Source organism: Haliotis rubra, unplaced genomic scaffold (genome assembly GCF_003918875.1).
Source record: "Haliotis rubra isolate DU_JTF1 unplaced genomic scaffold, ASM391887v1 Scf268, whole genome shotgun sequence".
Classification (NCBI taxonomy): domain Eukaryota; kingdom Metazoa; phylum Mollusca; class Gastropoda; order Lepetellida; family Haliotidae; genus Haliotis; species Haliotis rubra.
Genome location: NW_025766758.1, coordinates 1,308,050 through 1,329,952, shown reverse-complemented (window position 1 = coordinate 1,329,952; position 21,903 = coordinate 1,308,050). Strand labels below are relative to the sequence as shown.

General features: G+C 42.4%; 1 protein-coding gene across 1 annotated transcript in view; it reads left to right on the top strand.

Moving 5' to 3' along the window:
* Positions 1-18,618, top strand: part of LOC124280458 (xanthine dehydrogenase/oxidase-like) — a gene marked incomplete at its 5' end in the record, with an annotated part of 36,056 nt that extends 17,438 nt beyond the window's left edge. Inside the window, 16 exons of the mRNA XM_046716396.1 lie at positions 2,551-2,614; positions 3,187-3,256; positions 3,572-3,659; positions 4,714-4,800; positions 5,438-5,629; positions 6,996-7,141; positions 7,396-7,483; positions 8,416-8,511; positions 8,960-9,088; positions 12,107-12,181; positions 12,841-12,893; positions 14,136-14,250; positions 15,246-15,332; positions 15,586-15,753; positions 16,289-16,456; positions 17,503-18,618. Of these exons, the coding sequence (XP_046572352.1) occupies positions 2,551-2,614; positions 3,187-3,256; positions 3,572-3,659; positions 4,714-4,800; positions 5,438-5,629; positions 6,996-7,141; positions 7,396-7,483; positions 8,416-8,511; positions 8,960-9,088; positions 12,107-12,181; positions 12,841-12,893; positions 14,136-14,250; positions 15,246-15,332; positions 15,586-15,753; positions 16,289-16,456; positions 17,503-17,553 (1,677 nt within the window). The remainder of the gene's footprint in view (positions 1-2,550; positions 2,615-3,186; positions 3,257-3,571; positions 3,660-4,713; positions 4,801-5,437; positions 5,630-6,995; positions 7,142-7,395; positions 7,484-8,415; positions 8,512-8,959; positions 9,089-12,106; positions 12,182-12,840; positions 12,894-14,135; positions 14,251-15,245; positions 15,333-15,585; positions 15,754-16,288; positions 16,457-17,502) is intronic.
* Between the last annotated feature and the right edge of the window lie 3,285 nt (positions 18,619-21,903).

Sequence of the window (21,903 nt, the reverse complement as noted above, 5' to 3'; positions counted from 1 at the left end):
TGCATTACAGTCTCCGTCAGGGACACAGGTATGCATTACAGTCTCCGTCAGGGACACAGGTATGCATTACAGTCTCCGTCAGGGACACAGGTATGCATTACAGTCTCCGTCAGGGACACAGGTATGCATTACAGTCTCCGTCAGGGACACAGGTATGCATTACAGTCTCCGTCAGGGACACAGGTATGCATTACAGTCTCCGTCAGGGACACAGGTATGCATTACAGTCTCCGTCAGGGACACAGGTATGCATTACAGTCTCCGTCAGGGACACAGGTATGCATTGCAGTCTCCGTCAGGGACACAGGTATGCATTACAGTCTCCGTCAGGGACACAGGTATGCATTACAGTCTCCGTCAGGGACACAGGTATGCATTACAGTCTCCGGCAGGGACACAGGTATGCATTACAGTTTCCATCAGGGAGACAGGTATGCATTACAGTCTCCGTCAGGGACACAGGTATGCATTACAGTCTCCACAGGTCAGGGTCACACAGGTATGCATTACAGTCTCCGTCAGGGACACAGGTATGCATTACAGTCTCCGTCAGGGACACAGGTATGCATTACAGTCTCCGTCAGGGACACAGGTATGCATTACAGAGTCTCCGTCAGGGACACAGGTATGCATTACAGTCTCCGTCAGGGACACAGGTATGCATTACAGTCTCCGTCAGGGACACAGGTATGCATTACAGTCTCCGTCAGGGACACAGGTATGCATTAGAGTTTCCGTCTTGGACACAGGTATGCATTACAGTCTCCGTCAGGGACACAGGTATGCATTACAGCCTCCGTTAGGGACACAGGTATGTATTACTGTCTCCGTCAGGGACACAGGTATGCATAAGAGTCTCCGTCAGGGACACAGGTATGCATTACAGTCTCCGTCAGGGACACAGGTATGCATTACAGTCTCCGTCAGGGACACAGGTATGCATTACAGTGTCCGTCAGGGACACAGGTATGCATTACAGTCTCCGTCAGGGACACAGGTATGCATTACAGTCTCCGTCAGGGACACAGGTATGCATTACAGTCTCCGTCAGGGACACAGGTATGCATTACAGTCTCCGTCAGGGACACAGTCATTACAGTCTCCGACACAGGTATGCATTACAGTCTCCGTCAGGGACACAGGTATGCATTACAGTCTCCGTCAGGGACACAGGTATGTATTACAGTCTCCGTCAGGGACACAGGTATGCATTACAGTCTCCGTCAGGGACACAGGTATGCATTACAGTCTCCGTCAGGGACACAGGTATGCATTACAGTCTCCGTCAGGGACACAGGTATGCATTACAGTCTCCGTCAGGGACACAGGTATGCATTAGAGTCTCCGTCAGGGACACAGGTATGCATTAGAGTCTCCGTCAGGGACACAGGTATGCATTACAGTCTCCGTCAGGGACACAGGTGTGCAAGACAGTCACCTTCAGGGACATAGGTATGCATTACTGTCTCCGACAGGGACACAGGTATGCGTTACAGTCTCCGACAGGGACACAGGTATGCGTTACAGTCTCCGACATGTACAGGGACACAAGTATGCGTTACAGTCTCCGACAGGGACACATGTATGCGTTACAGTCTCCGACAGGGACACAGGTATGCGTTACAGTCTCCGATATGTACAGGGACACAGGTATGCGTTACTGTCTACGTCAGGGACACAGGTATGCGTTACAGTCTCCGACAGGGACACAGGTATGCATTAGAGTCTCCATCAGGGACACAGGTATGCATTACAGTCTCCGTCAGGGACACAGGTGTGCAAGACAGTCACCTTCAGGGACAAAGGTATGCATTACAGTCTCCGACAGGGACACAGGTATCCGTTACAGTCTCCGACAGGGACACAGGTATGCGTTACAGTCTCCGACATGTACAGGGACACAAGTATGCGTTACAGTCTCCGACAGGGACACATGTATGCGTTACAGTCTCCGACATGTACAGGGACACAGGTATGCGTTACAGTCTCCGACATGTACAGGGACACAGGTATGCGTTACTGTCTCCGTCAGGGACACAGGTATGCGTTACAGTCTCCGACATGTACAGGGACACAGGTATGCGTTACAGTCTCCGACATGTACAGGGACACAGGTATGCGTTACAATCTCCGTCGGGGACACAGGTATGCGTTACAGTCTCCGACAGGGACACAGGTATGCGTTACAGTTTTCGTCAGGGACATAACTATGCATTACAGTTTCCGTCCTGTGAGGCGTTACAGATTATACATGGAACTATTCACTGCGATTATATATATACTACAGTGTACGCTACACTTGGAGATTATGAACAGGCAAATTCACAGGTGTTCTACATGCATGCATAGATTATGGTCATGTAATTCAGATGTTTTCTACATGCATGCGTAGATTATTAACATGTAGATTTAGATGCATAAAACATACATACAGTTATAGATTAATTAAGCACACACCCCACTCACCCTCCCACGCACGCACGCACGCAAAACACACACACACGCACACACACATGCTGATACATGTATTGTCTTCCATCTTCGTCACAGCACAAAGTTGCAGCAGCACTGAATGTCCCAGCAAACCGAGTGGTGTCCAGAGTGAAGCGATTAGGTTCGTATACAGTGACAACAGCAGTTGATCGTGCAGTCAATAGTGAGCTATATAACTAAATAGAAAACCTTTCGAAAGATGTCTCAATGTTGAGGCTGGAAGAGGTCCTTGGGTCAAAGTGACATTTAGCCAAATATACGATGTAACAATACAAATTGCAATTAGGTCCAGACGAAGTTGTAAAATGATGATAATCACTGTCATTTTTTTTTATTTATTTATTCTTTCTTTCTTTCTTTCTTTAATAATGATAATCACTGTTATTTATTTATTTATGTAAATGCATGTAGCAATACAAATTGCAATTACTTCCAGACGAAGTTGTGTAATGATGATAATCACTTTTATTTATTTATTTATATATTTATTTATTTATTTATTTATTTATTTATTTATTTATTTATTTATTTATTTATTTATTTATTTATTTATTTATTTATTTATTTATTTATTTATTTATTTATTTATTTATTTATTTATTTATTTATTTATTTATTTATTTATTTATTTATTTATTTATTTATTTATTTATTTATTTATTTATTTATTTATTTATTTATTTATTTATTTAGGAGGTGCATTCGGAGGCAAGGAGGTTTCTACGACTCACATAATTCTCCCCGTAGCTGTAGCAGCAGCAAAGTAAGTCCAATATATCTTTGTGTGACATGCCACCATTTATAACTTCTAATGTTGCAATATATTCGATTAATGATTGTTATTGTGATTATTTTATTATATTCTGTTCATCATTCTTGTTATGGTCTATCATAAAAGGGATTGTCATGATGTTTCAGTACAGCGAAGGAAATGTAGACATCATGTGCTTTTTCAAAGTTTATGTTTTCTGTGTCATCATAAGAGCGGACCAGTCGCATCATTTGAAACCAGGCGTCAAAACCAATTTAACAAAGAGGTGTTGTAAGTGAATGGGTATAGGAATGGTCTATATTTCAGATTGAACCGGCCGGTCCGGTGCATGTTAGACCGAGACGACGACATGGTGATGACAGGGACAAGACATACCTATCTGGCCAAGTACAAGGTCAGGTCATGTTGAAACTATCTGGCCAAGAACAAGGTCAGGTCATGTTGAAACTATCTGGCCAAGTACAAGGTCAGGTCGTTAAGAAATATAGGACAAGTACAAGGTCAGGCCATTTTGAAACTATCTGGCTAAGTACAAGGTCGGGTTATGTCGAAACTATGAGGCCAAGAACAAGGTCAGGTCATGTTGAAACTATGAGGCCAAGAACAAGTTCAGGTCATGTTGAAACTATCAGGCCAAGAACATGGTCAGGTCATGTTGAAACTATGAGGCCAAGTACAAGGTCAGGTCATATTGAAACTATCAGGCCAAGTACAAGGTCAGGTCATGTTGAAACTATCATGCCAAGTACAAGGTCTGGTCATGTTGAAACTATCTGGCCAAGTACAAGGTCAGGTCATGTTGAAACTATCAGGCCAAGTACAAGGTCAGGTCATGTAGAAACTATGAGGCCAAGTACAAGGTTAGGTCATATTGAAACTATCAGGCCAAGAACAAGTTCAGGTCATGTTGAAACTATGAGGCCAAGTACAAGGTTAGGTCATGTTGAAACTATGAGGCCAAGAACAAGGTCACGTCATGTTGAAACTATCAGGCCAAGAACAAGGTCAGGTCATGTTGAAACTATGAGGCCAAGAACACAGTCAGGTCATGTTGAAACTCTCTGGACAAGTACAAGGTCAGGTTATTTCGAAACGTGTTAGTTTTCTGAAGGTAAAGGAAACCCCCTTACCCGCGTGTCTGTTCGTAGATACTCCTAGCAAATGCAGCAGTGGGCAAGGGACTGTCTGCTGACCAAATGTCTCCTCGCCGTTCTATAAAAATAACCAACAACTGATATTGCTGGATCGGAATATTTCAGCGAAGTGCACTGGAGGATTCATGAGTCTGTAGGTCACGTGTTGTTATAAGTCCTCCAGCCATTGGACATGTGTCGATGGCTTCCTTTAAGTCCTATACTGATAGGTAATACACCGACAATTGATGTTATTGATTTTTAATCTAGTTCTGTAGATGTGTGGCTTTGATCGCATTTGTGTACCCCCTGTAGGTTGGATTCACGAGGACTGGACTGGTCAAGGCGCTCGAGGTCAATCTCTTCTCAAATGCCGGATGCACTGAGGAGAATTCACATTCAGTAAGCTATGCAGAGTTAATGGAGGTTGACCCCAAAAATAATATTGCATCTGATTATTGATTTGCGAACATAAAGCCTTTAGAGAAAGTGTGTGTGTGTGTGTGTGTGTGTGTGAGAGAGAGAGAGAGAGAGAGAGAGAGAGAGAGAGAGAGAGAGAGAGAGAGAGAGAGAGAGAGAGAGAGATTTAAAAGCTTTCAGGACAAAAGAAATTCTTTCCTACTTTCGTCATGCGTAGTTGTCGTTACGATGGAAACAAAGGTATAGTAAAACAATAGTAATCAAGGTCCTTCAAGAAAGTCAGGATAAATGATGGTTTCAAATTTAAAAGTATTCGTGCTGTAATGCCTAATTCATAATAATATGTTCAATCAGAAGTATGGAATAATCCCCTTTATAAAATAGGCAGTACTGGAAAACGTATTATGAAGAAGTGAAAGTATTTTGGAACAAATTGAAAAGCGTAAGCTGAGTTTAACGTTGCTTTCAATTTTTGTTCGCCTGAATCTTGGAGTGTCAGCCACGTGATGCAGGTGATGATGAACCGGAAAACATCACCAGTGCTTATCTAGTATTTGTGTTCTAGTCAAAATGAGAACTGATGACAAAATTTGAAATAGTCGACACTGTCGGTTACTAGGTGATGGCCCGTTCTCTCCGCTCCAGCGACAACGCTTACAACATCCCCAGCATCAAGGTGACAGGGTATGTGTGTAAAACTAACATTGCCTCGGCAACAGCATTCCGGGGTTTCGGTGCACCTCAGGCGATGCTGGTGACGGAGACGTGGATGGATGCTGTAGCTGACGTCGTAGGGAGATCACCTGTTGATGTACGTTGGTATTTAAGCTTATGTATTATTTTTATGACAGGAAAACGTTGAAAATTATTACACACGTGTTCTGAATATCTTTATGAGATAAATTTGGTTATTTGGTGTCCTGGGATAAGTTTTCTTTTCAAATGAATATTTGTAATTGTTTATTTTCATCTATAAAGTAGTCGTAACAGAGTTATCTCCCTTTCATCTGATTGCTTTGTCATCATGGATCACACTCTTATCCCGTCCTGTGTGTAACAAATAAATCATTAAATTCGTGGAATATGGAAATATTCCAGATCATTATTACTAAACTTTTTTGATTTATTCACGAGCGGATCCACTCGTTTTGTTATCGCTGTATATCTACATATACTGAACGTTATTGCCATTTTGCATTTGACTGATATTTTTAGTCTATTTATAACATGTTTAAAAAAGTTGAATACATTATTAAGTTTTATACCTTTTCGAAAACACCTGGTATCGTCATAGTAGTGATTCATAAACAAACGCAGTGTGTAACGAATACGAATTAACGAATTGTTTCTTTGGGTTCCGAGACCGCCTCCGTGGTGTAGTGGTTAGAGCGTCCGCCCGGAGAGCGGAAGGTCGTGGGTTCGATCCCCGAACGCGTCATACCAAAAGACGTTAAGATATGGTACTTGTTGGTTCCTGCCTGGCGCTCGGCATTAATGGGTACAACAGGGACTAGTCGGCTCGGAGTCAGTATAATGCGTTTGAGTGAGGTGTTCATGCTTCACTGCGGCATGGTATCTCAGTGGGCTAGCACTATAAAACCAGCTTAAGTCTGGGCTAGTACAAGCAGCCGCACATACACATACACATGCACGTCGTCATATGAGAGAAATATTCTCAAGTACGACGTAAAATCCAATTTCACCTCACCTCACCTTTGGATTCCGATCACTTGCTGTATATTTTTATTGAAATGCGAACGAACTACGGATATCTCGAACTATAATTAATGATCCCCTTTGAGTTCGTTATAAATGTAGTTTGCTGCGGACAGCACTGTAAGTCGACTCTGCTTTAGCAGGTATTTCTTGTGGAAATGGAATGGGTTTTGTTGTTTTATTAAAATGTGCCATGAAGACCACCAACCGATGTCATTATCATACCTGGGGCGGTGGGGTAGCCCAGTGGTTAAAGCATCATGCCGTAGACCGGGTTCGATTCCCTACATGGGTACAATTTGTGAAGCCCATTTCTGGTGTCCCCCGACGTGATATTGCTAGAATGTTGGTAAAAGCGGCGTAAAACTAAACTCACTCACTCACTCATGATCATACCTCGTCAAACTCAAACATGTGTTCACACAAAATCGTTTACTTCAAATATTCTCTGCGCACCAAAGGTACGTGAAATGAATCTGTACAAGGAAGGTCAGTTGACCTACTATGGAATGGAGGTCAAGAACGTCAATGTCCGGCGCATGTGGGAACAATGTCTTCGTCAGTCAGAATACGTCGTTAGACGACAGTACGTGGACGACTTTAACAGGTGTGTTCAACACAGGTCGTCTATATTTACAATTATTGTTACTTGTAATTGGTTAATTCAGTTGCATTTTACAAAATATGTCACAACTTTTGTAAAAAACAATGGAGCATTCATGAAGCTCTCTTGTGAGTATTTTGTCAATTCCGAGTTAAAGTACAGTTAACGTACAAAATTTTATGTCAATTTTTTTTGTAATTTGTATCTCAATATATTTGACTGAATGTTGACTGACATGTTTATTGAATGAATGCAAGCAAACATCGTTGGAAGAAGAGAGGACTGGCGCTCATACCTACCCAGTACGGAATTTCGTTTGGAGCTCCCTTGGACTTTCTGAACCAGGTGTGGTAGCACAGAGAATGTGAGTGAGTGAGTGGTGGGCTAACGAGTATTTATCGCCGCTGATTTCTCTTAAGACATTAGCACAGTCTGGTCTGGTTCCCGGGGTATACTGCGCTGGCGCTTCACTAACCCCGACAAGGACTGCACAATGGCGGCCCCAACTACTTGGTGACACGCCATATGTACACGGTTACTGGCATTGTTAAGATTATCATATTTAACGTTTATCTCGGTAATTAGCATTATTGAATTAATGTACTACTGGGGTATCTTGTTGTTTAGCATCTATTTGCTTTCAAGAGCAGTTGAACCGTGAAGATACGGGTTAGAATTGGGCTTCAGCAACCCATGCTTGTCATAAGAGGCGACTAACGGGATCGGGTGGTCAGACTCGCTGACTTGGTTGACACATGTCATCGGTTCCCACATCGATGCTCATGATTTTGATCACTGGATTGTCTGGTCCAGACTCGATAATTCACAGACCGCCGCCATAGAACTGAAATATTGCTGAGTGCGGAGTTAAACAAATAAACAAATAAACCAAATCAATCAAGTGCAGATCTCCCAAACGAATATCGAGGATGAGTGACTATTTGTGATTACACCTTGTGTTTTGGATCTAAATGTCTTCATAAATTAGATACTAGTAGCTACTGGCACTTTCGGACCCACGGCAGATGATTTTATGTTCTAGTGGGATAGGGTATATCATAAAATGTAACTTGTTGCAGAAAAGAAAGGAATTATATAAATAATCATTATTATACCAGTCATTTGCTCGTCACGCCGAAGGCCCTGGTTCGATTCCCCACATGGGTACCATGTGTGAAGCCTATTTCTGGTGTCCCCCGCCGTGATATTGCTGGAATATTGCTAAAATCAGCGTAAAACTATACTCACTCAATATATAAAACATCTATTTGTTCCAGGCATGTGCGCTGGTAACGGTCTACATGGATGGCTCGGTGATGCTTGCCCACTGTGGAACTGAGATGGGGCAAGGGCTGCACACTAAGATGAAGCAGGTAACAGGTAGAATGTGCTAGTGACAGAGAGAGAGTGTACATATCTTGCACATCCGGCCGACGACGGTGATGTGGGGAATGAAGCAGGCGTCGTCAATACCAGACACGGCCATCGTCATCACCTAAACACAGTCTATGTGAAATCCATCTGGATGCAAGACGTCGAGGAACTGGCAATCAAGATTTATTGAGTGGTTGATTGAGTGGTTGATTTATTGATTGATTGATTGATTGATTGATTGAGTGAGTGAGTGAGTGAGTGAGTGAGTGAGCGAGCGAGTATGGTTTTACGCCGTCTTTGACACCAGAAATGTACTTCAGACATTGTACGCATGTGGGAATCGAGCCCGGGCCTCCGGCGTGACGAGCGAACGCTTTAACCACTAGGCTACCATACTACTCCGTAATTTGTGAGACAACCACAACGTCTCCATCTACCCTCTTGCAGGTGGCCAGTCGCTCCCTTGGAGTCCCTGCACAGGACATTTACACCCAGGACGTGTGTACTGATAAAATCCACTTCACAAGTGGCACCGCCGCCAGCACTGGGTCTGATCTCAATGGGGGCGCTGTTCAGGTATTGTGACATAATTATTGATTATGTATCAAATATGTTATATTTATTGTGCATATTGTGAGTGAGTGAGTTTAGCTTTACGCCACACTCAGCAATATTCCAGCAATATGGCCTGTAAATAATCGAGTTTGGAACAGACAATCCAGTGATTAACAGAATGAGCATCGATCTACACAATTGGGATACGATGACATGTGTCAACCAAATCAGTGAGTCTTACTATCCGATCCCGTTAGTCGCCTCTTACGACAAGCATGGGTTACTGAAGATCAATTCTAATCCGGATCTTCATGCATATAGTAATAAGTCATCTTCTATAGCGCACAGTCTCCAAACACCAAGTGATTGTTTGCGGCGCTTAATCAGAATCTGATTCCTATTACCCCGGATAACCCAAGCTGCCTGTTAGGCGCTAGAAGGTTATAGTCACATGACTTATACAACCGTGAACCCATTTTCTGCTTGGTGAACAGAGGCAGTTTGAACAAACTCACGTGCCTAAGGTGAGACCACATGCATCACATGTGCTTCGTTGTATATGTGGCAGTATTATTCATTTTGAAACAGTAATAAATACGTGTAATGCACAGTATCTGTTAAGATTCAGTAGATGGCAGTAATGTGCTATACGTTGTCTGGGTGACGAGACTGGTGCGGAAGTTTTTCTAGATCCTACGGGTTATTCCAGTATCGCCTAATGCTATGTTCACACTATCACGATTAACATTGTGGTCTTAATCGTGGACTAATCGTGGTGAACCTATCAGGGCCCTGTTCCTCAAAGCGATCGTAGCGCTACGACAGTCGTATGTCTATGTTAAAGTATGGGAGTTACGATCACCCTAGCGCTACGATCGCTTTGAGGAACGGGCCCCTGATCCTATCAGGTCAGTCGTAGCAATCGGGTTGATCGTAGAAAATGTTTGGACGGTTCAAAGATTTTCAACGATCAACACGATTAATTGTCAATCGTCATCATCGCATCAGATCGTATTGAATCGTAACAATATCGTAACATATCGTGACCACCCCGATCGTGATCGTGAAAGACATCGCGACCACAATCGTATCCTATCGCAACAGAGTGCATCGGTTTGTGATGAACGTATCGGAACGTACCTGCTCGTACCACATCTTCCCAAATCGGGGACCCCGATCGTAATGATCGTGTCAGATCGCGACCCAATCATGGAGTCGATAGCGACAATCCTATTACAACGTATGTTATCGGGACATCAGATCGTGACAATAGCACACCTAAGCGCAACAAATCGTATCAAAACGTATCGACTCGCATCATCTCGCATCCAAATGGGATGGTTTTCAGTGTCTGTAAGACAAAAGGTAGAGGGTTTCAGATATTTATTAAGATTGAAATCTTTGCATCAACATCGGCTGCCATATGTAATTCATCGGTGGGCAAATGTGATTACTTCCTCTTGGGACAACAAGTTAATGAGTATCGTTCGACAATATAACTGTGCCCATTTGTTAAATAATAATTGGGAAACTAAATCTGGTGTAAAATATTTTAAAGAAGTTTTAATTCACGAGGACGTATCAAAATGGCGCCCTAAGCTCTGGGGTGATGATGGTAACGTTAATGGGAATAAGCTACGAACTTACAGAAAGTTTAAGGTCTCCCATGCTGTAGAATTTTATGGAAAAAATGTTATCTTTCGAGACCATCGTTGTATGTCAGCTAAGTTTAGATGTGGAATTTGACCACTGTATGTTGAAGCAGGTAGATATACCAAGCCTTCTATACCACTTGAAGAGAGGTTATGTAAATATTGTAAAAATGCTTGTACATATTTTATTGAAGATGAGTTTCAGTTTTTTGATCCAATGTAGTTTTTGTAAGGACATTAGATTTAACCTTTTCAAGGCAGCTGCAGAAAGCAACGGTAATTTTAATCATATTGTGATGAGGATAAATTCTTTTATACAATGAATTCCGATGTTTTACCCAAAGAATTAGCAAATGTACTTTATAAAATGTTTAAGAGACGGCAAATGGCGGAATAACATTAATCTTATATATACAGTATATATCTAATTTACGCATTTGTATTTTTGGACTTATTTTATCATGATTATTTTAAGAATACCCTGTTATTCTTTTTCTTTCTCTTTTGTTGTTTCATCGAGGAGTCTGTTGTTGTTATCAGTGTGTCTTATCTACAATCTGACAAAATTTCTATCTCCCATGTTATATTCTATCATGTGTACCATTAATGTACTTATAATGTATTTATAGTGTCTCGTAAGCCCATGTATGGCTGGTTGACTTCCTTTAAAGTGTTTTATGAGATTCTGTACTTTACTGTAAATGTTGTGCGTGTGACACTTTAATAAACATTTTACTACTACTACTACTACTACTACTACTACTACTACTACTACTACTACTACTACTACTACTACTACTACTCCAAACCAGAAATTTCAGAGAAGTTCCACGATCAGCTACGAATGGCCAATCGTGGCATTCGTAACGAATCGTACGACAGTGTGAACCTAGAATAACCAAGAATATTATGGAAAATTCCAGAACTCTGTAAATATAAAGGGGTGTGTTTTTGCCTTGGTCATCTCACGTCACATCTCACGTCATATCTCACGTAACAAGATAATTAACAGTTTCACACTGTTTATTTATACAAAGTTAACATGAAAACTGAGTGAGTGAGTCAGTCAGTGTGGTTTTACGCCGCTTTTAGCAATATTCAAGCAATATCACGGCGGGGGACACCAGAAATGGGCTTCACACATTGTACCCATGTGAGGGGCCGAACCCGGGTCTTCGGCCTGACGAGCGAACGCTTTAACCATTAGGCTACTCCACCGTCCCAGTTTCAACTTGCGAATCAACAGCAACAATTGTCAAAACCTGTGTTTGACAGCCGTATTCAAAGTTGTTCCGTTCTCCTTGTCGCAGCGTACGACCTACTGGAAATATTTCTTACCTGTTGTCCCCACATTTCACTTTACATTACTGTTTTCTCCATTTCCCAGAACGCCTGTGAGATCCTCTCTGAGAGACTGCAGCCATATAGGGACGCCAACCCTAAAGGAACGTTCAAAGATTGGGTGAGCGTGAACTACGACGATGATGTGATTCTGACCGCTCCACTTTTCACATGCATGGTCATTAATCAAGCAGTGGTACAGTACTGTCCCTAACGACACTACTAATGTTCTCCCACAAACACTCACTCTCTCTCTCAGACTGGTTCCCGGGGTATGCTGCGCTGGGACTTCACTGGTCCCGACATGGACTGCACAATGGCGGCCCCCACTACTTGGTCACACTCCATATATGTATACTATGGATCAATCCGCCCATGTGTTCGTTACTTTTAGAGAGGAACACGTTATTTAAGCAGTTTTGAGACACGAAAGCTGTCGTTACATGGCCAAATGTAAACAATGACTCACCGATTTCAACATCGACATGTGCATTGATATTTCGTGTCAGCTCGCTATTGTCACGAAACTGTGCACGCAATACATGGAACCTTTAAATGCCGTCATTTAGCGAGTTCCCAGTAACCAATGACAATGTACAATAAAAATTATATATTTTGATGCACTATATGCTTACACTGTTTCAATCAATGTTTATAAGTATGTTCTTCAATGATGATAACCTGCACGATAGCCTGAGGTATTTTGATAGAATGTAATATTTAATAAATATATCAAATTAGTCTTTAATTTAATCTAAATATCTTTCTGGAATATTACAGGTAACAGCCGCCTACTACGACCGGATACATTTGTCGGCAACGGGATTTTACAGGTGTTTCACGTACTCTTTTTAAATATTTACGAGCGAACGCTTCAACCGCCAGCCTTCCCATTGTCATTTTGGTTTTAGGGTTGTATATGTTTCTTAACAAATTCGTTTGCCGTTCAAATAAACATAAAAGTATACTAATTTCGTCGGTAGATGGAGATCCGAAGCATATATCACTGGTTGGTTCAGGCACGATGACTCTTTTTCCGTAATTAGTTGATAAAAGCAGAACCCATAAAAGGATTCAGATAATGTCATGAAGATGTTTATGAATCACTATCTAATATTGATGATACCAGGCCCCAAGCAATTTTTAGACTTAAGTCACGTTCATGACCCCGGGGCCAGGTGTTCGCGAAAAGGTGTGTATTTCCTTCCCCGTCGGTGACGCCAGTGATACACGCAAGGCCAAGTCAAGTATATAGGAAGACAAGAGAATCCGGGCAGCTACTATTTTGGTGAAACGTCACATTTATATTTTTATATAGAGTTATTGTATCCTTAATTTTATAACCTGTTGCAAAGAACCTTTGAGCAAGAGTCGTGTGACGCTCTTAAACATGTAGAAAGTCATGCAATATTGTACCTCAAGTTGTGAAATGCTGACATCATTGCCCGACATGAAGGGAAGTTGACTACCGACAGTTGATGTCAAGGTTCCCGTCAGGATAATGTGATGTCACTCTAATCTTTATATTGACCTAAGGGACCGTTCAAAATTTATGGCTGGGGGTGATGATGATTTTTATGGTGAAGCATGTACAATGTGAATGAACCCCCTAAAGATAAATGACCCCCTGCATGTCATGTACAAAATCAATGACCCCCCCCCCTACCCATAATTTCTAAGCATAATTCTAAACATATTTTTATGTACAAAATTGATGACCCCTTGTACGTGTGTACAAATAATTGATGACACCCCACCCCACCCCCAGCTCGCCAGAACAAAATTGATGACCCCCCTTAAAATCATGGCCTATTTTTCTACATGATTATGATTCAAGGACAGCTGGCCGAACAACAGCACCGTGTTCATGAATACCCAAGAACAGAAGCAATAGATGGCCACAATATTATCTGTAGCTGTATCCAGTGATGATACCAAAGGTCAGGCGTCCAGAAGTAAAGGTGCTTTACCATTTACTCAAAAACCCGGGTTCATTGTACTTTAAAAAAAATCAGATATATCCTTTCAATGTATTTTTGTTCCACTCATATGCAATAATGAAGTTGCAAATTCAGAACAGATAAGGCGGGATTCGACCACACCACAGGGAGGGGCAGCTTCTACAATTACTTCACAACTGGAGTGGCGTGTTCTGAAGTGGAGATCGACTGTCTCACCGGCGACCATCAGGTTACGATACGAATAGTTATTATTATAGATAATAATATTGATAATGTAATGCAGGCAACACTGAGGTGAGGCGATAATGTTCAGAACTCATTTGTTGAAATAGGGAGGGAGATTATATGGGCTGTAATATCTCAGATACATACCACTGCAACCTGTCACCCAATTGATGATAGTGTGAGTCCCAAACTGTCATGGACGCGAAATGACATCAGATAACCGCCATCACTGTCGGTTTCTGAACTATTGGTCCTTCAATTAGACACCAACAATGATCTGGTGACAATAGGTTGGGTGTTTCAGATACCAACAATACCATACTGGCCATTGGTTGGTGTTTCAGACACCAACAATAATATACAGACCATTGGTTGGGTGTTTCAGATATCAACAATACTCTGGTGACAATTGGTGGGGTGTTTCAGATACCAACAATACTATACTGGCCATTGGTTGGATGTTTCAGATACCAACAATACTATACTGGACCATTGGTTGGGGGTTTCAGATACCAACAATACTGTGGTGACCATTGGTTGGTGTTTCAGATACAACACAATACTCTGGAGACCATTGGTTTGGATGTTTCAGATACCAACAATACTATACTGGCCATCGGTTGGACGTTTTAGATACCAACAATTGGTTGGTTGGATGTTTCAGATACAAAACAATACTCTGCAGACCATTTGTTGGATGTTTTAGACACCAACAATACTATACTGTCCATTGGTTGGGTGTTTCAGATACCAAACAATACTTTGGTGACCAATGGTGGGGTGTTTCAGATATTGACAATACTCTGCTGACCATTGGTTGGGTGTTTCAGATACAAAACCATACTCTGCTGACCATTGTTTTGGTGTTTCAGATACCAACAATACTCTGGGGACCATGGGTTGAATTTTCAGATGGATGTACAACTTCACAAAAGCCCAGTGGAAGCTCAAGAAGAACGAAAGAGATAGTTATACGTTAATACATTGTCTGTATTTCAGGTATTACAGACTGACATTGTGATGGATGTTGGCAAGAGTCTCAATCCTGCAATTGATATTGGTCAAATAGAAGGAGCGTTTATGCAGGTTCGGGTTTAAGCTGTATGCACGGTAACTCCTGTCTTGTACAAACTATATACGAACACTTAAAACATGTACATGGTGAAGGATAAATGCACATACAAAGGAGGTGTTAAAGTCAGGTAGTGCTGAATGTACTTTACGTTACCCGTTCCTGTTTTATGACTTGAAGAACAGAGACAAGCTTCCAGTAAACTACACTTAAGATAAAGAGAAATAAATTTAACAGTATATTAAACTGTAGACGTTTGTTTTCTAGGGATACGGGCTGTTCTGTTTAGAACAGCACAAGACCACGCCATCTGGAAGTATCTTGACACGGGGACCAGGGACCTACAAAATCCCCAGTTTCAGGAACATTCCGATAAAATTCAACGTCAGTCTATTCAAGGAAAGCTGCAACCCAAAGGCTGTGTACTCGTCTAAGGTTGGAGTTTACAGCGCTATTCATAATCTGAATTATACCAATCTATGCATACAGCAGTACCAGTATCTATTTTGGATTGTTTGTTATTTTTGTAATTCCTCTCGCAGCAATATTCCCACTATCTAATGACAGTCTCTATGTAATGCTTGACATCATGAACATGGACCTACACAGTTGGGATACGATGACATACATCAACCAAATCGGCGGTTCTGAACACCGATCCAATTACTTGCCTCCTAAAACACGCCTATGTTGCTGGAGACCAGTTCTATATATTTGTCAAAGTTACTCCTGTCTCTTTATGTATATTGACCAGTTTTTGTGTATTAACATACCCATGCATGGGCATTATGACGATAGATTTTGTATGCTTATTGTCTAACGCTGCACTCAGTAACACTCCAACTATATGATGACGGTCTGTGAAATAACCGAGTCTGGACCAGAAAATCCATTGATCAGGAACAACATGAAGTATGACAAACAATGGCTAATCACCTTTTCTTCCTCAACTCTATATCCTTGTTATTAGGCTATCGGTGAACCGCCTCTGTTCCTGGCGTCGTCGGTGTTTTTCGCCGTTAAGGACGCCATCAAGTCGGCGCGAGAGGACGCTGGGGAGCGCCGTGAGTTCCGTCTTGACAGTCCAGCCACGCCCGAGAGGATCCGCATGGCGTGTCGGGATCAGTTTACCAAACAGGTAAAACAACAAGTTTTGTAGAATAATACAGCGCCAAAACGGACTATCAATACCAGCGTTCGAAATACTGTTGGTCCTTTGATCAATATTTGCTGAGGGCCACACTCAGCATTATTCAAACTATATGACGACTACGGTCTGTTAATAATCGAGTCTTGGCCAGACATACCAGTTACAGATATATACAGGATACTAAACGACCTTCCGTGTAATACCATCTTTATTAAACGAGTTAATGATTTGGTAGCAAACGAGCGAAAGCGAGTTTGATACTAAATCTTTCACGAATTTAAGAATGGTATTTCAAGGAAGCGAGTTTAGCATTCTGTTTATTACTCTAGAAACATAAATTGATAGAAACTGCCAACAGTGTGATGACTCTCATGTCAATTATCCGCGAGTCAACCAAGGTCTAATACCAATGGTTCAGAAGCATTAGCATTGTGACGTCAAAACTGTAACCATTATGACGTCATAAGTCTAGCGGTATTACACTAGTGTAATATTGCCGTAGAAATATTACACTGCAGTATCTTCCACGGGCGAGTATTAATGTGGGAAACGACCCACGTCGTCGAGATACGATGTTGTTTTGTTGTTTTACGCCATACTCAGCAATATACCAGCGGTATGTACATAACATAGTCTGGAACACACAATCCAGTGATTAATATCATGAGCATCAATCTTCTCAATTGGAACAAGATGGCGTGCTTCAACGAAGTCAGCAAGCCTGACCAAAAAGAGAACACCCCATCCCGTTAATCGCTAGGGATACGGTGACATGTACTGATACTGACCACATATCTATTTTCCTCACATCTTACTGCGCGCAAAGGTTGTTACAGGGACCTGTTCTAACAGAGAATCCCTATGGGATTCAAAGATCTAAGGATCTAGGGTCTGCCAAGATGTTCTGATTATTATCCCTTGTATGTTACTATAACCCGGTCACCCGAGTTCCAACATTGTGGAGCATGTAACACGCGTCTTTCAACCCTGTTCCATGAAATACTTTCAAGTGTTAAACACTCTATTCTTTCTAGTTTCCGCCTGTCGAGGAGGGCACGTTCAGACCGTGGTATGTGGAGCTTTGAAGAGCCAGGAACATCGGACCTCCAACAAGAATTACATTTGAAACAAAGTCTGATGAATCTTAACTGAAGACTGGTCATGTGCGCTCATAATAGAAACCTCCAGTAGTCTGAAAATTGAACAGAATCTCTCTGACAGTACTAGTTTTCAACGAAAGTTCACCTTCCAATTGTTTTCAACTAAAGTTTAACCTCCAATAGTTTTCACACCATCATCAACACCTTCAGGGTGTATTTTACTACATAGAAACAAATTCTCATGACTTCTTTTGACAGCTAAAGAAAATAAGAAACGACCCTCAAATATATATACTCATGCCAATAATGGTTGTCACCCCCTTCAATTTTATTGGAGAGGGGTTGGGGGTTGGGAGGGGGGTGACAACCATTTTTGGCATGAGTATATATGCATGTCGGATGGATAATAGTGTACCGCGATTTAAGTTGCGTATGATCCTCAAAGTCAAGGTTATGTTTGCACGTTCGTTCTCGGCCTAAAGGCATCAAACCAGACCCTCGTGCAAAAGCAATCTCGACATTTAGGATCATACCCTACACTTCTATCTCTATAACCTGTATCGGTCCGGCGTGGTAATTCTTAACTTATACAGAGACACGTAGATGTACGTGATTCTGTACATAGAAGACCTTAATAAGAACCTACATAGAACATATTGGCTTGGATATTGCTTGTACATTAGTCATGCGCATTATTGCTTGTACATTATTCATGCGCATACATGACATATTCAGACAAGAACAAACAAAGGTGGACTGTAAAGATTGCTATGTCACAAAAAAATACTTACGTCAATTATGCACGACGATAACGCACAAGTACGCAACGTACACATAAGACGTAACACTTAATCCACGACCTGTAATCCAACACATCATAGCCTGGGACCCGAACCACACAACGTTCGTAGCGCTACGACATTCGTAAGCCTATGATAAACTGTAGAGTTACGACAGGTCGTAAGGTTACGAAGGCTTTGTGGATCTGTACCCTGAACACTAGCACAAAGAAGGTTCGGATGTAATGAAAATAAACTTTCCCCAAATAAATATTGTTCAATGTATTTCTTGAACATGTGAGTGAAAGTGGGGTTAACTGAAGTCATGTTTGGGTCTGGACCAAGCCTACAAGGGAAAACAGTCCCCCTGCCCTTGGGGTACAAAGATATTCAGTCATCCATTGCCAGACCAACCAATCCCCATTTCGAATGGAATCTTACGAGAGGCATTAGGTACAGGACAAATTCTGATCCCGAATATACACGGATTTGAACTCGGATTGAGAGAGAGCACACGTACATTAAAATATGTTCGCCAAACGCAGGAGTAGCTGCTGAAATTTGACATAAAGTCATTCCTCTTTTCCAACACTTTTGTTGACCATATGTTGTCACTCTGAATCGCCATGCATGACTATGACATGCCGTGATTCGTTTAAACCAACATTACGGGCGGTGGGGTAGCCTAGTGGTTATAGCGCTCGCTCGTCACACCGAAGGCCCAGGTTCGAATCCCCACATGGGTATAATATGTGAAGCCCATTTCTGGTGTCCCCCGCCGTAATATTCCTGGAATATTGCTAAAAGCGGCGTAAAACTAACTCGCTTAATCCAACAATACTGCATGGAGTGACTTGAATTTCCACACAAAGTGGAAAACATTTTGTAAAAGTGACACCGCACGCCTCGAGTCAAAGGCTATGTGATGTGTAGGCTATGTAAAGCCCCAATAAAACGCTCAGTGGTTAATGACAAAGTGGCATTCTTACAGGACACAATAGAGACTTGTGTTACCAGTGAATGTTATCCTTCCAAAACAACTGCACCCAACTATCGTGTAACACTCTAGGATGTGTGTGATCGGGTTTAGCAACCTTTAAAAGTGCAGTATTGCCTGCAACAAGACCTAGTACATGAACACTGGACACTGAAGGGGAACCGTTGAGGAGTGACACGTGGCTGGCCATGGAGCCCACGATCAAGGGGGGCGGTGGGGTAGCCTAGTGGTTAAAGCGTTCGCTCGTTACGCTGAATACCCGGGTTCGATTCCCCACATGGGCACAATGTGTGAAGCCCATTTCTGCTGTCCTCCGCCGTGATATTGCTGGAATATTGCTAAAAGCGGTGTAAAACCATACTCACTCACACACATGACAATATATACCGACGGAGTACACACGAGTGCTCACACTGGGCTACACGTAACCAAACAGACAAAACGGTGGATATCAACTAAAAAATTCGTTCAGGCATCATTGGATACATTTTAAGTGAATAAAATCTGAATTTAGTAAATACAAACTGATATATGTATGAATTTGTATGTACAAAATGTACGTTGTCAGTTAAACATGCATGCTGAGTCCGGTTGGAGCCATGAGCGATGAATGTGCCATGCAGCTTTAATTATTTTTTGTGGAATTCAAGTTCGGTTTAAGTTGAAAGTAACGTGACTCGTAAACATATAGTTACCAGGTAAAATAAAAAAAGTGTCCGAGTTGGAAGGGTGTAGTGTTTCAGTACATTGTCTCCCAGACACGACTCTGACTACAGCACTTCATCGTTCCGCTGCAGCCCTTAACATACTACAGGACAGCAGTATTCACTCGGCTAGATAACGTAACGTTTTATTTCCATTTGCTATCTAACCATAAGTCCGTCTTGTCCTTATCTTGTTGTTTTTGCTCATCCCAAGGTCAAAGTCAGTGTGAGAGACTCGCCGGGATTTAAAATGTGTTCGGTTCATAATTTTATATGTTGTCAGAATCATGTAAACGTTATGCTCAGTCTGAAGCCACACACATCCACTGAAGCCTAAACAATGTACAGGGCCGTGGTAGCTTAAACAATGTACAGGGACGTGGCAGCTTAAACAATGTACAGGGACGTGGTAGCTTAAACAATGTACAGGGCCGTGGTAGCTTAAACAATGTACAAGGCCGTGGTAGCCTAAACAATGCACAGGGCCGTGGTTGCTTAAACAATGTACAGGGCCGTGGTAGCTTAAACAATGTACAGGGACGTGGTAGCCTAAACAATGCACAGGGCCGTGGTAGCTTAAACAATGTACAGGGCCGTGGTAGCTTAAACAATGTACAGGGCCGTGGTAGCCTAAACAACGTACAGGGCCGTGGCAGCTTAAACAATGTACAGGGACGTGGTAGCTTAAACATTGTACAGGGCCGTGGTAAACAATGTACAGGGACGTGGTAGCTTAAACAATGTACAAGGCCGTGGTAGCTTAAACAATGCACAGGGCCGTGGTTGCTTAAACAATGTACAGGGCCGTGGTAGCTTAAACAATGTACAGGGACGTGGTAGCTTAAACAATGTACAGGGCCGTGGTAGCTTAAACAATGTACAGGGACGTGGTAGCTTAAACATTGTACAGGGCCGTGGTAGCCTAAACAACGTACAGGGCCGTGGCAGCTTAAACAATGTACAGGGACGTGGTAGCTTAAACATTGTACAGGGCCGTGGTAGCTGAAACAATGTACAAGGCCGTGGTAGCTTAAACAATGCACAGGGCCGTGGTTGCTTAAACAATGTACAGGGCCGTGGTAGCTTAAACATTGTACAGGGACGTGGTAGCCTAAACAATGTACAGGGCCGTGGTAGCTTAAACAATGTACAGGGCCGTGGTAGTTTAAAAAATGTACAGGGCCGTGGTAGCCTAAACAATGTACAGGGACGTGGTAGCCTAAACAATCTACAGGGACGTGGTAGCTTAAACAATGTACAGGGACGTGGTAGCTTAAACAATGTACAGGGACATGGTAGCCTAAACAATGGACAGGGACGTGGTAGCCTAAACAATGTACAGGATGTAGTAGCCTAAACAATGAACAGGGACGTGGTAGCCTAAAGAATGGACAGGGACGTGGTAGCCTCAACTATGGACAGGGACGTGGTAGCCTAAAGAATGGACAGGGACGTGGTAGCCTAAACTATGGACAGGAACGTGGTAGCCTAAACACTGGGCAGGGACGTGGTAGCCTAAACAATGGACAGGGACGTGGTAGCCTAAACTATGGACAGGAACGTGGTAGCCTAAACACTGGGCAGGGACGTGGTAGCCTAAACTATGGACAGGAACGTGGTAGCCTAAACTATGCTCAAGGACTTGTTAGCCAAACAATAGTTGGTGCGTGATAGGGTGGACGAATCTATGTTAAACTGTTCTTGCCGCCAGTGTTTGAGTGGAATGTCATTCATCTGCGGGCTGTGGGGTAGCCCAGTGGTTAAAGCGTTGGCTCGTCACGCCGAAGACCCGGGTTCGATTCCCCACATGGGCACAATGTGTTAAGCCCATTTCTGGTGTCCCCCGCCGTGATAT